At 54.2% G+C, this 14,919-nt stretch overlaps 2 protein-coding genes across 12 annotated transcripts in view; both read left to right on the top strand.

Moving 5' to 3' along the window:
- Positions 1–7,095, top strand: part of Sema3f (sema domain, immunoglobulin domain (Ig), short basic domain, secreted, (semaphorin) 3F) — a 28,977-nt gene extending 21,882 nt beyond the window's left edge. For 2 of the 11 annotated variants that reach the window (XM_017313228.2, NM_001379496.1), the window contains 12 exons: positions 245–364; positions 506–645; positions 750–864; positions 1,035–1,104; positions 1,260–1,404; positions 3,047–3,269; positions 3,818–3,906; positions 4,003–4,044; positions 4,215–4,372; positions 4,554–4,621; positions 4,901–5,034; positions 5,755–7,095. In XM_017313228.2, the coding sequence (XP_017168717.1) occupies positions 245–364; positions 506–645; positions 750–864; positions 1,035–1,104; positions 1,260–1,404; positions 3,047–3,269; positions 3,818–3,906; positions 4,003–4,044; positions 4,215–4,372; positions 4,554–4,621; positions 4,901–5,034; positions 5,755–6,165 (1,715 nt within the window). In that variant the 3' untranslated portion in view covers positions 6,166–7,095. The other 9 variants (NM_011349.3, NM_001311151.1, XM_017313229.2 and 6 more) reach the window with 6 other exon arrangements.
- Positions 7,096–8,959: 1,864 nt separating this feature from the next.
- On the top strand, positions 8,960–14,157 carry Gnat1 (guanine nucleotide binding protein, alpha transducing 1). Its single transcript, NM_008140.3, has 9 exons — positions 8,960–9,151; positions 10,921–10,963; positions 11,079–11,220; positions 11,308–11,465; positions 11,573–11,701; positions 11,922–12,051; positions 12,245–12,398; positions 12,516–12,707; positions 13,011–14,157. Exons 1-8 carry the CDS (start codon positions 9,046–9,048, stop codon positions 12,704–12,706), a joined length of 1,053 nt encoding a protein of 350 aa, NP_032166.1. The 5' UTR covers positions 8,960–9,045; the 3' UTR covers position 12,707; positions 13,011–14,157.
- Positions 14,158–14,919: the final 762 nt, after the last annotated feature.

The following is a 14,919-nucleotide window of genomic DNA, read 5'->3' as shown; positions in this document are numbered from 1 at the left end:
CATAGGAATTGGCCACTGACACTGACGGCCCTCCTCCCAGAACCTTATGAAACCTTATGCAACCTGTGCAAGCACTTACTGAGAGATAGGATCTGGCCCTGTGCCCCAGGGCATCTTGAAGGAAGGAGGGGTTGGCAAGGTGGGTGGGGGTGCGGGGCAGGGGGGGGTGGGGAGCATGGCAAACTTCACCCAAGGGTCCCAGAGTCTGAGCAGTGCCCTGACTGACCCACCAATGCTCCTACAGATGAGGAACTCTATGCAGGAGTGTACATCGATTTTATGGGTACCGATGCAGCCATTTTCCGCACGCTGGGGAAGCAGACAGCCATGCGCACAGATCAGTACAACTCCCGGTGGCTCAATGGTGAGCTCCACCTGCAAAGACCTGAGTGGGAAGTGTGGCCGGATGTGCCAAGACCTGCACGCCTCGGGGAGAGTTTAAACCTGTGACTAACTTGGGGCAGGTTCATGCTGCCATCTCCTAACCACCTCCCCCCCCTTCCAGATCCTTCCTTCATACATGCTGAGCTCATCCCTGACAGTGCAGAGCGCAATGACGATAAACTCTACTTCTTCTTCCGAGAGCGCTCGGCAGAGGCGCCACAGAACCCTGCTGTGTATGCCCGCATCGGGCGCATCTGCCTCGTAAGTGTCTAAAAGGCTCTGCTGCCACACCCCAGACCTACCCCAGCTGGTCTTGGGGGCGGTGAATGAACTGATCTAATCTGGCTTTCTGCCCCCACCCCCAGAACGATGACGGTGGCCATTGCTGCCTGGTCAACAAGTGGAGCACATTCCTGAAGGCTCGGCTCGTCTGCTCCGTGCCAGGCGAGGATGGTATTGAGACCCACTTCGACGAACTCCGTGAGTGTTCAACAAGCCGGCAGGGTCCTGTGGCTGCAGCAGGAGGGGTGGAGGCTGGATCAGAGGTCAGGGGGCCTTTAGGGGGCCTCCTTCAGAAGGCAGGAGTGGACGGGTCCATGAGACTCCTCCCTAAGGCAGCAGTGTCCCCAATACCTTCTCCCCTTTTTCAGAGGATGTGTTTGTCCAGCAGACCCAGGACGTCAGGAACCCAGTCATTTATGCTGTCTTTACCTCTTCAGGGTAAGGCTGGAGTTAGGGTAAACAGTGGAAGGATTTGGGGGTTATGGTTTGTGGAAGACCCTGGTGTGGTTGTGAGCTGTGGAGTAGCCTTGAGATGGGGAGAACCGTGGGCCCAGGGTCTGCCCCAGCCATAGAAGTAACCTGTTTGCACACAGCTCTGTGTTCCGAGGGTCTGCAGTGTGTGTCTACTCCATGGCTGATATCCGCATGGTCTTCAATGGGCCTTTTGCTCACAAGGAGGGCCCCAACTATCAATGGATGCCCTTCTCAGGAAAGATGCCCTATCCTCGGCCTGGCACAGTACGTACCCCTCTCTTTCTCTTCTTCTTTCCTCCCTTCTCCCTTCCCTTTCCTTCCCTTCCCTTCCCTTCCCTTCCCTTCCCTTCCCTTCCCTTCCCTTCCCTTCCCTTCCCTTCCCTTCCCTTCCCTTCCCTTCCCTTCCTTCTCTTCTTCCTCCTCTTTCTCCTCCTCCTCCTCCCCCTCCCTCTCCCCCTTCTCCTTCTCCCTCTTGTTTTCTATCTTGAGACAAGACCTCACTGTATCTCTGGCTGTCCTGGAACTCCCTATGTAGATCAGGCTGGGCTCAAATCCACAGAGGTCCGCCTGCTTCTACCTCTCAAGTGCTGGGATTAAAGTCATATCCTCTGTTTTTTTGTTTTGTTGTTGTCTGTTTGTTTGGTTTGTGTATGGGTGTTTGGCATGTATAGACACATGCACACTTAGCTCCTGCAGAGCCCACAAGAGGACATTGGATGCCCTGGAGTTACAGAGGTTGTGAGCCTCTGTGTGGGCTGCTGGGAACTAACTAGCCAGTGCTCTTATCTGCTAAGCCATCTCCCCAGCCCCTCTCCTTTGTTTTTAAGAGGCCTACTCAAGGCTGCCCTCTGTAGACATGGGCTCCACTATAATGAACCTCCAGTCAACAGGTCCAGTGAAACACACGATACTTAGAAAACTACTACTCACAGCTGGCCATGGTAGCAGATTCCTTTAATCCCAGCACTCAGGAGGCGGCAGCAGGTGGATCTCTGTGATTTCAAGCCAGTCTGGTCTACACAATGAGTTCTAGAACAGCCAGGGCTATGTAGAAAGATCCTGCTCAAAAAACAAAAGGCAAAAGAAGAAGAAGAAGAAGAAAGAGAACTATTATTTACACAACATACATCAGGCTGTAAAGAAAGCAGCCTCCCAGGATCTAGAGACAGATGAGAGGCCGTCTGTAGTGATGTAGATGAGAGGCCAGGAGTAGTTTGCTAATCCATGGAAGTCACTCCAGCTTCTGGGGAGGTGAAGGTTAGTGGGAAGGATCCTCGCAGCAAAGCTGGAGGTAGGCTGAAGTCAGATTGGCCGGCTAACAGCAGGAAAGGAGATGAGGAGTGGGCAGGGCCAGGCTGTGCTCATTCTGCAGCCTTGAGTGCTGGCTCACTTTATCTGGGTATGGCCTGGGCCTGCCACAGGAGCCCGAACGTGTGGCCTGAGTGTGTGGCTGATGTGACCGTGGGCTCCATGCCAGCATGGGGAGGTTGGTCTTTGAAGGGGTCTGGGGAGGCTTCCTTCAAGAATGAAGTTGGAATTGAAAGGCTGACAGGCTGAGCCCAGGGCAGTAGGGACAGCATCAGGGGGAAGGGGAGAGCATAGATCTTGAGGCCTCTGGCCCCACTGCACAGGAAAGAGCAGTGAGCCAGCCAGAGGGACAGCCAGAGAGGAAGGAGACAGCTGGGTGGAGATGAGAACATGGGAAGGGAGTGGTCAGCTCAGGCAGATGCTGCCACAAGGTCATGGCGTGTGACAGCATAGATCTGTGGGGAGGACAGAAAGCAGGAAAGGGTTTGGAGAGAAGCAGGTGGATGTTGAAGAGACAGTATGGACACTTCTCCTCAGCTAACGGGTGCACATGCCCCACGTGGGCAGCCTAGGACTGACACTCGTTATTTGCCTGCAGTGCCCTGGTGGAACCTTCACGCCCTCGATGAAGTCCACTAAGGACTACCCTGATGAAGTGATCAACTTCATGCGCACTCATCCGCTCATGTACCAGGCCGTCTACCCGCTCCAGCGGCGACCCCTGGTGGTCCGTACAGGCGCTCCCTACCGCCTCACCACTGTCGCTGTGGACCAGGTGGATGCAGCTGATGGACGCTATGAGGTGCTTTTCCTGGGCACAGGTACCCACTGCTGCTCTCAGACACTCCCACATTGGGCCCACTGGATGGGAGGAGCTGATCCTGAGGCCAGAGCCTGCCCAGCTAGGGGTTGCCCTCCTTGGCCAGAATAGCCAAAGCTAGGAATGGGAAAACTACCATCTCTTTTCCCATTTTGAGGGGCCCACCCTATATCAGGACTTTAAAATAACTTAGGATACAGGGCTCTAACTGTTTGCCCGTATACACACATACACAACGCATGCATGCGTGCTTACTTAAACACACCTTCAAAATCATAGCAACATCCAATTCAGCTGCCCGTTTTCTGTTCTTGGTAGGGCCCAAATTGAGAGTCTGGGTGCAGAGGCAGACCCCGGCTGTGAGCCCCTTTGTCCTGTTCCCGTCCCCCAACAACTCTCCCCTCCGTCCAAGGGAGGTTCTTGAACCTCAGCATGGAAGCCCCGCTCCAATGCCCTAGAGGAGATGGGGCTTTGGTGGGGAAGGGGCTGAGGCTTTGCCCCTTCCCCAGCATCCTCAGCCCCACTGAGGTCCTGCCCGGCCCGTTCCAGACCGCGGGACAGTGCAGAAGGTCATCGTGCTGCCCAAGGACGACCAGGAGGTGGAAGAGCTGATGCTAGAGGAAGTGGAGGTCTTCAAGGTAGGTGGTCCCGCCCACGCCTCGGTGACCCTCTCCGGTCCCATCCTTGACCTTAGACTCCTCAGGAGCCGACGCTGACCCCTTGCTTTCTTCTAGGAACCAGCACCTGTTAAGACCATGACCATCTCTTCCAAGAGGGTGAGTCCTTGGCAGTGTGGGCTGGAGTGAGGTTGGAGCCTGTGTCCCGTTGGGGTCATGCCCTTGGCATAAGGGCTAGGAGTCAGAAAAGGAATCCAGCCCAACTGGCTGCTGACAGGGCTGTCTGTGAGGAGAGAACTGACTCCTCCTGCTCCTGCTCCTGCTCCCAGCAACAACTGTATGTGGCCTCAGCCGTGGGTGTCACACACCTGAGCCTGCACCGCTGCCAGGCCTATGGAGCTGCCTGTGCCGACTGCTGCCTTGCCCGCGATCCCTACTGTGCCTGGGATGGCCAGGCCTGCTCTCGCTACACAGCATCCTCCAAGAGGTACAGACCGCCAGAACCTCGGGATTCTATCCAAAGCCCTGGGAGGTTGGAGGGAGATAAGGCTGAGGTGGGGGTTGAGAGTTGGGGACACAGCTGCCCTGGGGCACAGGACCCTGTTCTAGAGTCTTGGGGGTCCAGGAGCCTCCCAAGAGCACTCCTTTAGGAGTTAACCCTCATCCAGGCGGAGTCGCCGGCAAGATGTCCGCCACGGGAACCCTATCAGACAGTGCCGTGGTTTCAATTCCAATGGTAAGTAAGCCCATGGCACCTCCTGTAGCGGCTTCTCGTGTTTTAGAGTCCAATGCGCCCAAAGCCCGCAGACACCCTCAGAGTCCAGACTTGCGTATGGTGCCCTGGGTGGCAGGATGGGTGGCCTTAGGTCTGGGATTAGGAAGCCACCTCAATGGAGAGTCACCCAGCGATGTGGTCCTGTTTGGTGTGTGGGTGCCCCTTGCTGTCTGCCTCTCCCTACTGAGCAGACGGCCTGGGAGCAGCGCTGCTTCCACTCAGGGTCCTCTTGATCCACAGCAAACAAGAATGCCGTAGAGTCTGTGCAGTACGGAGTGGCCGGCAGCGCAGCTTTCCTTGAGTGTCAGCCCCGCTCACCTCAAGCCACTGTCAAGTGGCTGTTCCAGCGAGATCCCAGTGATCGGCGCCGTGAGGTGAGTTCCTGTGTCCTTTCCCCACCCCCCACCCCCACCCCCAGGGGCTATGCTGCACCGTGGATATGGGAGTTCTTTTACAGCGGTGAGTCCTTGAGAGAGAAATGTACTAGTGTGGCCAGCCTGGGGCAGCCCAGCACTGGGGAGGCAAAGGCAGGCGGATCTCTTGAGTTCAAGGCCAGTCTGGTCTACAGAGCAAGTTCCAGGAGCACCCCACCAGGGCTACCCAGAGAAACCCAAAAGAACAAAAAATTCCGTATCTGTACTCTGTCGGGGTTATACCTTCTTGTTTGGAACATCACGTGGGTGAGCTCCAGTATATGGAAATTCTGTGGATATTTTCTGGGAAAGCCCTCCCCGTGTTCCTCTTCCCGTGGAAATGCTATGCGGGTGTCGCAATTGGGTATTCTCATTAAATGGAAATTCTGTGTGCGCTCCAAAATTTTCTCATTCATTGTTCAGAAACCACGCCCACCGCCCCCCCAACCCCAACCCCCGGGTCATCATCCTTCCTGAAAGTGGGAATATTTGTGGATACCTTATTCATATCCCTCTCACGTACAAACAGTACCTGGGGCTATTTTTCTCTTCTTGGAATATGAAAATGCCACGTGGGTGTCTCTACTTGGAATGGTCACAAACGTGGTGGTCTCACCTGGAAGCTGGCTAGGGCCTTGGAGTGGTGACCCAACCCCTGAGCCCCACCCCCTGCCCCTGCAGATTCGCGCAGAGGACCGCTTCCTGCGTACAGAGCAGGGGCTGTTGCTTCGCGCCCTGCAGCTTGGTGACCGCGGCCTCTACTCCTGCACGGCCACTGAGAACAACTTCAAGCACATCGTCACGCGGGTGCAGCTGCATGTACTGGGCCGGGATGCCGTCCATGCTGCCCTCTTCCCCCCACTGGCTGTGAGCGTCCCTCCACCTCCTGGCACAGGCCCTCCAACGCCTCCTTACCAGGAGCTGGCCCAGCTCCTAGCCCAGCCGGAAGTGGGCCTCATCCATCAGTACTGCCAGGGTTACTGGCGCCACGTGCCCCCCAGACCCAGGGAGGCGCCAGGAGCACTTAGGCCTCCTGAACTCCAGGACCAGAAAAAGCCGAGGAACCGCCGCCACCACCCTCCGGACACATGAGGCCAGCTGCTGGAGGCCTGCATAGGACCAGCCTAGCCCCTCATCCCTTTTAATATAAAAGATATATATATATATAAAAATATCTATATTCTATACATACCCTACCCCTGCAAAGACAGTATTTATTGGTGGGTTGTATATAGCCTGCCTAGGTGGCAGCATTATCCAGAACTTAGACCCGTGTTGGTCAGCAATGGCACATGACTGAGCAATGCCCAGCCCGGCCTAGGGAGTTGCCAGGGCCAGCCCGAGACCACACAGTCCCCAGACTCCATGGAGATCTCCCTGCTGAAGAGCTGTCAAGATCTACAAAACACAGGGAGGGAGCGAGCCCTTCTTGTCAGGGCATGGACCGCATGCCTTTGCTGATGCGCGTTGTCATCTGTGCCTCGGCATAGACGTGGACACCAGGATTGCTGTGGAGTCTGGGGTGGGGGCTCAGGGCACTCGGAGGAGGGAGAAAGGGGCCATCCCAGGAGACAGGCCCCTGCCTGGGACAGAGGTGCCTAGTCAAGGCCAACCTTTCCCAGGTATTTTTTCCCTATTTATTGGGGACAGAAGAGACGTCTGTCTGGGTGAGGCAGAACCTTCTCTTCTCCCTTCCTTGCCTGTTGTCCTGGCAGGTCCAGCCCACTCTACCTCCTTAGCTTTTCCTGTGCCGCCTCGACTCATGGGTGGGGCTGGGTGCGGGCATGGCTTAAAAGAACCCCCCCCCCCGCCCTGAGGATACACGGGCCGTGGTGGAGGCCCAGGGCCTGTCTGGCATCCCCAAGTCTCCCTTCTGCCTACTGCCTCAGGTGACGGGTGTAACTAGCTCTGGAGGCAGTGGGGTAGATGGTCTGGGGGAGGGGTGTCCTGCAGCCTCTGCTACCCAGGCCACAGCCACTCTTGGGTTCCATCTTGCTAATAAATGCTGGCTCTGGGACTAGACTTTGGTTTCTCTCCTTGGTGATTGGAGTGGGAATGGAGGCGGGTTAGGGCCACAACTGCTGAGAAATTTCAAGCCAGGGAGGGACCTGAAGGCAGTGCATCTGCTACAAGAGGCAGGGGATCTCTGAGTTTGAGGCCAACCTGGTTACAGAATGTCTTCTAGGACAGTCAGAGAAACCCTATCTTGAAAAAAAAAACACACACACACACAACATCTGTGTAGAAGACAGGTTTGGTTTAATAATCAGGGCTCCTGCATTTCCTAAGCTCCAGAGACCCCTGCGGCCCAGGCTCCACTTAACCCTGTGCAGTTGAGGGTGGGTGGAGCCCAAGGGCTGAAGTGACAGATGACATTTGCTCCTGAACAGAGCCCTCCTCACTCAGGACGAATGACAAAATTGCCAGGACAGGGAATCTACTTCCTACTATCTTTAGGGACAATTCTATGCTTGGAGCTTGGGACCCTAGCACCCCCTTGTAGTCTGTCACAGAGTTGAGTCTGGTTTAGGAAAAGAGGCTCTAGACCCATAGAGAGCCCAAGATGGGGTTTCCGGTTATATGGGCAGAAGCCATCTCTAGCACCTAGATGCTCCGCACAGCAGGCTCCATATGTCACCAACTGCTACACCTGAGCAGGTCTCCAAACCCTGGAATAGAGGCTGTCAGGTTAGAGTGGTACCCTATGCAGGTCCCACATTATGAGTAGACCAAGCAAAAGCAGAGCAAGTGAGACCCCACTCACTCTTCTGTACTCTGGGGAGCGCCAAGATCTTCACATCTGACAATAGGCTTGCCAAAGATACACTGAATGTAGCCACCTCTATGGTGATCTTTGTTGCATCTAAATGCACATGTACGCTTAGACAGTGTGCATGGGCTGGCACAGGCAAGCATGTATGCACACACAGGCACACAGGTGTGCATCTAAATGCTTAGGCAAGGGCACTGTGAATTCACACAAAGCCCTGCAAAATGAGCACACACACACACCCGTGCCTAGACGGAGAACAGGTAGAGCATGCTGGACTGAAGTACATGCCCAGCATGCGGGCATCCTAGACTTGATCCCCAGTATACACACACAGAGCACCACTGCACATCCACAGGCTGCACTCATCATCATTTAAACAGGTATGTAAGAGCACATGTACTTAACTACTAGCAGGTACACATACATGCAGGTATACAGGACTGGGTGTGTGCACTTAACTTCGCTCGATTCTAGTAAGGAACAGAAAGACACACATGGGCTGTGTATAGCAGACTCACCCATCTACCAGCAGAGGACATGTAGACACCATGTACAGGGTCACATTTAACCCTGAGTGGTAGGCAAATAGTCACCTATTCCCTCAGGGCTCCCAGGAGGCACAGTACCCTCTGGTCCAGAGACACCCCACTCTTCTAAGCCACTGCTAATTATGTGAGCCTCTTCTAATCGGTAAAATGGGGCTGAGATTCGGGCACCACCTTCCTCCAAGTTCATGTAAGCTTACAAGATAAGGAGAGGTGACCACAGCTGGGAAAACATTAGGCCCTCTGTGCCTACACCTCCTTCAGCACTCTCCTGCCAGCTCCCAGTCCCCCCACTCCCGGGACTAAAGGGTCTGTTCCCTCAATTCTGCCAAATAAATGTATATAGGACAGGAGTGGAAGAGGACTCTCTAGGATCTCATCTGGAGACCTGGAGGGGGGCAGAGGGGTGCCAAGTCAGCAGTTGAAGGATTGGGGCCTTGCCAGCCAGATTAAAATGCTAGGAGACTGAGCTTCACCTGTCCTTGTCTCTGATTGGCCCTCGGGCATCCCTAGCTCCCAAATCCCACCGAGCTACCCCACCAGGACCTGTGCAGGTCTGTGGAGAGCCAGTTGATTGTTGGCTTTGGGGCCAGAAGGTCGTCTGAGGAGGCCGGGGAGGCTGCCTACCCTGTCCCTTTGCCTGCTGCTGGGACCATGGGGGCTGGGGCCAGCGCTGAGGAGAAGCACTCCAGAGAGCTGGAGAAGAAGCTGAAAGAGGATGCTGAGAAGGATGCCCGCACTGTGAAACTGCTGCTTCTGGGTAGGGGTGTGGGCCAGCGATGGGGAGGGGACAGCTGCCGGGCAGTCAGGCTAGGCAAACAGCCTCTCCTTGAAGCAGGGATTCCTTAGACGGAGGAAGAATGACAGTGTGGTGGGAGCCATTCCCAGGCAAGGCCAGGTGATGATGTCATAGTCCCCAAGGCAAGGATCCCAAGATAATTTCTTGGGACCCTTTTTTTTAAAAAAAAGATTTATTTTATGTAGGTGAGTACACTGTCGCTCTCTTAGACACACCATAAGAGGGCATCGGATCCCATTAAAGATGGTTGTGAGCCATCATGTGGTTGCTGGGAATTGAACTCAGGACCTCTGGTAAAGCAGTCAGTGCTCTTAACCACTGAGCCATCTCTCCAGCCCCTGGGGACACTCTTCTCTGCAGAAGGGTATACCAAACACCATTGTATGAATGTGTGTGTTCAGGCACATTTTGCCCTCAGACTATAGCTGTGGGTTTTCCAGGCCTGCTCAGCAAGGTATTCTTGGCTTTTCTTTCTCTCTTGAGAATAAGGTCTGAGAATAACTCTAGGATCACCCAGGTCCACAAAGGCACTGGGTGCCAGAACTTGGTCATCAGTAGACCTGTGAGACAGCTTTTAAAAGTGGAAAGATGCCAGGCAGTGGTGGCGCAGGCCTTCAATCCCAGCACTGGGAGGCAAGAACAAGTGACTCTCTGAGTCTGAGGCTAGCCTGGTCTACAGAGTGAGTTCCAGAATAGCCAGGCTTACACAAAAGGAAAAAAGGAAGTGGAAAGATATTGAGGCCTACATGGGATAAATAAAGCCAACCTCATGATCCCGTGGGTATTGAGGGGACATGCGGGTACCATTGCTTAACCCCAAAGGGAAAGTTGCTGCTTTAGAAGGGCAGCCAGAGGTACTAAGCCAGAGCCCCAAGAGAAAGGCCAAAGCTAAGCCGGAAATCCCATTAATTGTATCCAACACCCTTAAGGAGTGCAGGCTCAGAAAGGATATCGGCTCTGTCCTCTCCCCCATCTAAGGATGCTAATTCCCTCTGAGTCTCTCAGAGACATCTCCCTAGTTTCAGGTGAAAAGCAGAGGCTGGTCCATTCGGATAGTCCTATGCATGTGGTACTGAAAATCTCCACAAGGTGGCACTAGAGGGTCTTATTTTGATCTCGCAGCATACTAAAGACTTTCTTTTTTTTTTTTTTTTTTAAAGATTTATTTATTATTATATGTAACTACACTGTAGCTGTCTTCAGACACACCAGAAGAGGGAGTCAGATCTTGTTACAGATGGTTGTGAGCCACCATGTGGTTGCTGGGATTTTGAACTCTGGACCTTCGGAAGAGCAGTCGGGTGCTCTTACCCACTGAGCCATCTCACCAGCCCGACTTTCTTTACACAACAGAGTTTTGGGACGCCTCCTCCTTCCCACTGGACACAGTTGAGGTCCCTTAACTGATGTAGGTCCCTTTTGTCACTTACAGCCATTTTTCTTCAGGTTTTTTTTTTTTTTCTTCGAGACAGGGTTTCTCTGTTATAGCCCTGGCTGTCCTGGAACTCACTCTGTAAACCTCGAACTCAGAAATTCGCCTGCCTCTGCCTTCCAAGTGCTGGGATTAAAGGCGTGCGCCACCACGCCCGGCTTTCTTCAGGGGTCTTAAAGACTTTACTTTGAATAGAGATGAGGGCAATGATGATACTTTGACTATCTAGAGGTCTAGTTGGCACCCCAGGGCTCTGATCCAAAAGAAGTGCGGCTCTGAAGCACAGCTTTCCTTTCAGGTGCCGGTGAATCCGGGAAGAGCACTATTGTCAAACAGATGAAGTGAGTGTTCCCTGCCCATCCTAAGGCCCCCTAGTGGTGGGTGGGTGCATGCACATCAGAACCTGTCCTTCCCTACTTGCCCAGGTGGCTCTAACTTTGCTGGTCTTGGCTACAGGATTATCCACCAGGACGGGTATTCGCTGGAGGAATGCCTCGAGTTCATTGCCATCATCTACGGCAACACTCTGCAGTCCATCCTGGCCATCGTTCGGGCTATGACCACGCTCAACATTCAGTATGGAGATTCAGCCCGGCAGGTGAGGCAGGAGGCAGGCTGATGATGGTTAGGCTCATGGCACCTAGCTAGGCTCAGATTCACAACCACTACCCTGCCCCACCACTAGGATGATGCCCGGAAGCTCATGCACATGGCAGATACTATTGAGGAAGGCACAATGCCCAAGGAGATGTCAGACATCATTCAGCGCTTGTGGAAGGACTCGGGTATCCAAGCTTGCTTTGACCGAGCCTCAGAATACCAGCTCAATGACTCCGCCGGCTAGTGAGTACACATGTAGATGCAGGAGGGCAGGGGAGGTGAGTAGGCAGGACCCCGCGGGTGTGATCGCCCACGCCACTCACCCACTCGGACCGGGTGGTCTTCTTCAGCTATCTCTCAGACCTAGAGCGTCTGGTGACTCCAGGATATGTGCCCACTGAGCAGGACGTGTTGCGTTCTCGTGTCAAAACCACTGGTATTATCGAGACTCAATTCTCCTTCAAGGACCTCAACTTCAGGTAAGGCCCCTGCGCTAGGAGCACAGCTGGACTCACTGGGACGTCAGTGTCTTGAGTGAAGGTCCTTGCCAGGAGAAAGGCTGGTCATTTCAGATGCCAAGCGAGATGAGGGCTCTCCAGCTAGCTTAGGAGGACGGGGGTGGGGTTGGGGGGCAGTGGGCATATCCAGGTGACCGACCAGACACACCGATCTAAATCCGGACCCGGCTCTACCCGACAGAATGTTCGATGTGGGCGGGCAGCGTTCCGAGCGCAAAAAGTGGATCCACTGCTTTGAGGGTGTGACGTGCATCATTTTCATCGCTGCGCTGAGCGCTTACGACATGGTGCTGGTGGAGGACGACGAAGTGGTGAGTGCCAAGTGGGACCTGAGTGTTTGAGAAGGGAGGTGGAGCCCTGGGGAGGGGGGCGGACGAGGGCGGGGTGGGAGCCAGTGAGACTCACGGAACAGAAGCTGTCTGGGAGCCGTTGGTGTCGGGAGGGCAGAGACCCAGGGGCAGCTGCTTGCGTAGCCTGATGCCCAACAGCCGCTCCCCTCCCCAGAACCGAATGCACGAGAGCCTGCACCTGTTCAACAGCATCTGCAATCATCGCTACTTCGCCACAACGTCTATCGTGCTCTTCCTCAACAAGAAGGACGTTTTCTCCGAGAAGATAAAAAAGGCACACCTCAGCATCTGCTTCCCCGACTACGATGGTGAGATCCCTAGGCCCGGCCGCCAGGCGGTGCCCCAGTCCCACGATTCCCGCCGCGCGCGCCTTCCCGCGGGAGAAGGTCTTCCCGCGCAGAGCGAATGCTGCTCTTCTGCCGCAGGACCTAACACTTACGAGGATGCCGGCAACTACATCAAAGTGCAGTTCCTGGAGCTTAACATGCGACGTGATGTGAAGGAGATCTATTCCCACATGACGTGCGCTACCGACACACAGAACGTCAAGTTTGTCTTTGACGCTGTCACCGACATTATCATCAAGGAGAACCTCAAAGACTGCGGGCTCTTCTGAGGTGGAGTCCTAGCTAGCCAGACTTTCCGCCATCCTTCGCCTTAATCTCAGGGCGCTAATCCTGCCCCTAGTTCCTCATTAGGTTCACTGCTTCAGACTGACTGCCGCACTCCTAAGCCCCGCCCCACTGCTCTCAGGTTCCACCCATTACCAGAAGCCCCTCCCCCTATTCATTAGCTCAACATCTTTTCATCCCTTCCCAACCTCCAGATGCACTGATTCCAGGGCTGCCCCCATCCCCGCCCCATCCCATTTATTTTGCTGTTCAAGGAGCCTGAGATTCCATTTCTTCTTCTCTTCACAGGTACCTGAATTCAGGTGTGTCTCTTGCCCTGAGATTCTGTAGCCCTGCAGCCCTGTAGCCCTGTAGTCCCCTCAAATACCGTCCTTTCCACAAGCTGCTGCTCTTGTAGCCACACACCCAAAGGCATGAGGCTTGCAGTGCAGACCCTCCCCCAAGTACCCAACTCGACCCTGCTTTTCACCGCCTGGCTGCACTGGCCTCTTGGACCTACAGCAGCCAGCCTGAGCTAGGACACCTCAGGACTTGGGACAGCTGGAACTCACAGTGACTCAGCAGTGCCCTAGTGACCCGTCTGTCTCCAGCCTCTTCTGCTACCCCCAGCAGCAGCAGCAGCTCACCAGCAGATCCCCATTCCACAAACAGCCCTCCCTCACCAGTTTCCACGAAGGACTTGAGGTATCCCTCCCTCAAGCAGTAGGCCGGTCCAGCCTGCTACCTGCATATGACAAGTCCAACACGTGTCCACCCAGTGGTTAGTGACTGTCCCTCCCAGTAGCCTGAGGACTCCAAAGTCCAAGCTCTGGTTTTTGAAGCCTCGTATAGAGAAGTGAGTGACTTTGACGTGGGTGCCAGGGAAAGAAAGACACAAGCCAAACCCATTCCCGAACATCAGACTCAGGGTTTCTCCAGTCCCTTCTCCCTCTGGGTCTTGCCCCTCTGTCCTTGGACACTTCCACACCACACCTCATCCACCCACACACAATACTCAGGGCTGGCTGGTCAAGGTATGCTGTATTGAAGGAGGGTATTATTGACATAGCTATGACCAATAATGAAGCCATGCTGAGGGGTGGCTCAGAGCAGAGTCCAACCCCTATTGATCAACCATGGGCAAAGAATATCCCATGTGAGGTTACAGGCAATTCCATGTGACCATGTTGTCCCTCCTGATTCAGGGCCCATTCCTTAGGAGGGAGAACTGAAAACCAGGCCTAAACCATTAGAGACAATGTCCCCCAACCCCCAGCCACTTCTACAACCTTTGCTTAAGCCTGTGGACCAGAGCCAGTGCTGCTGGAAGAGGCAAGATGCTTCTGGACAGCAAGACTAGGGCACAACCTCTCCCTCCCTTAGCTAGCTGCAGACTCAGCAATAAACCTTTGCACCAGATCTGCTGTCCTTCCTTGGGTCGGCGGGGGAAACTCAACCATTCTGTGTCCTGTACATTTATTAAGGTCCTAATACTAGACATCAGTGATGTAGGGTTCCCAGTACTAGACATCAGTCATGTAGGAAGATTACCTTCTTCCAAGGTAAAGGATCCAGCCTGTCATGGGCTGTGGGATCTCAGAGGGGATTAGTGGATCCAACTCATGGCGTCAGACAGAGGCTGAAGGATATGGAAAACATTACTGGGACAGGTTATGATCAAGAAGGAGTTTTTGCTTACTTGTTTTATGAAACAGGGTCTTACTGGGTAGCCTAGGCTGGCTTTGAACTCACCATCTTCCTGCCTCTGAGTGCTGGGATTATAGGCATGCCTCTTGGATGGCACCTAGTGCCAGGGCATGTGAGACAGATGTTCATCTGACAGATCATAGAATGCATAAGAGCTGGCTGAGCACTTGGAACTGTGGGCACAGGAGCTCAGCGAAGCAGAGAAACAAAAGATGGTGGAAGACAGCGGACAGGGCCAAATGCCAGGAGAGGACTTACAAGAAGCTCTCAAAGCTCGGACGTGAGTGTAGCTAGGATTAGGGTGAGGCAAAGGAGACTCATCACCTCCAGAACAGCAGTGGCAGCCAGGGGCTGGTGCACTAGCTCATGATCTGAATCCCAGCACTCAGAGAGCAGAGGCAGGTGGACCTGTGTGAGCTTGAGACTCTCTGTCTAAGTAGCAAGTTCCAGGCCAGTCAGGGCTACATAGTGACACACACACATACACACACACACACACACACACACACAC

Source organism: Mus musculus, chromosome 9, assembly GCF_000001635.26.
Source record: "Mus musculus strain C57BL/6J chromosome 9, GRCm38.p6 C57BL/6J".
NCBI classification, from domain to species: Eukaryota; Metazoa; Chordata; class Mammalia; order Rodentia; family Muridae; genus Mus; species Mus musculus.
This window is presented reverse-complemented; position numbering and strand designations above follow the sequence as displayed.

Bases quoted from the DNA above. Each gene is read 5' to 3' on its own strand.
- Gnat1 (NM_008140.3), top strand. From the start codon at position 9,046: ATGGGGGCTGGGGCCAGCGCTGAGGAGAAGCACTCCAGAGAGCTGGAG. The intron at 10,964-11,078 runs GTGAGTGTTCCC...TCTTGGCTACAG, and splicing joins ACTATTGTCAAACAGATGAA to GATTATCCACCAGGACGGGT. The intron at 11,702-11,921 runs GTAAGGCCCCTG...TCTACCCGACAG, and splicing joins TTCAAGGACCTCAACTTCAG to AATGTTCGATGTGGGCGGGC.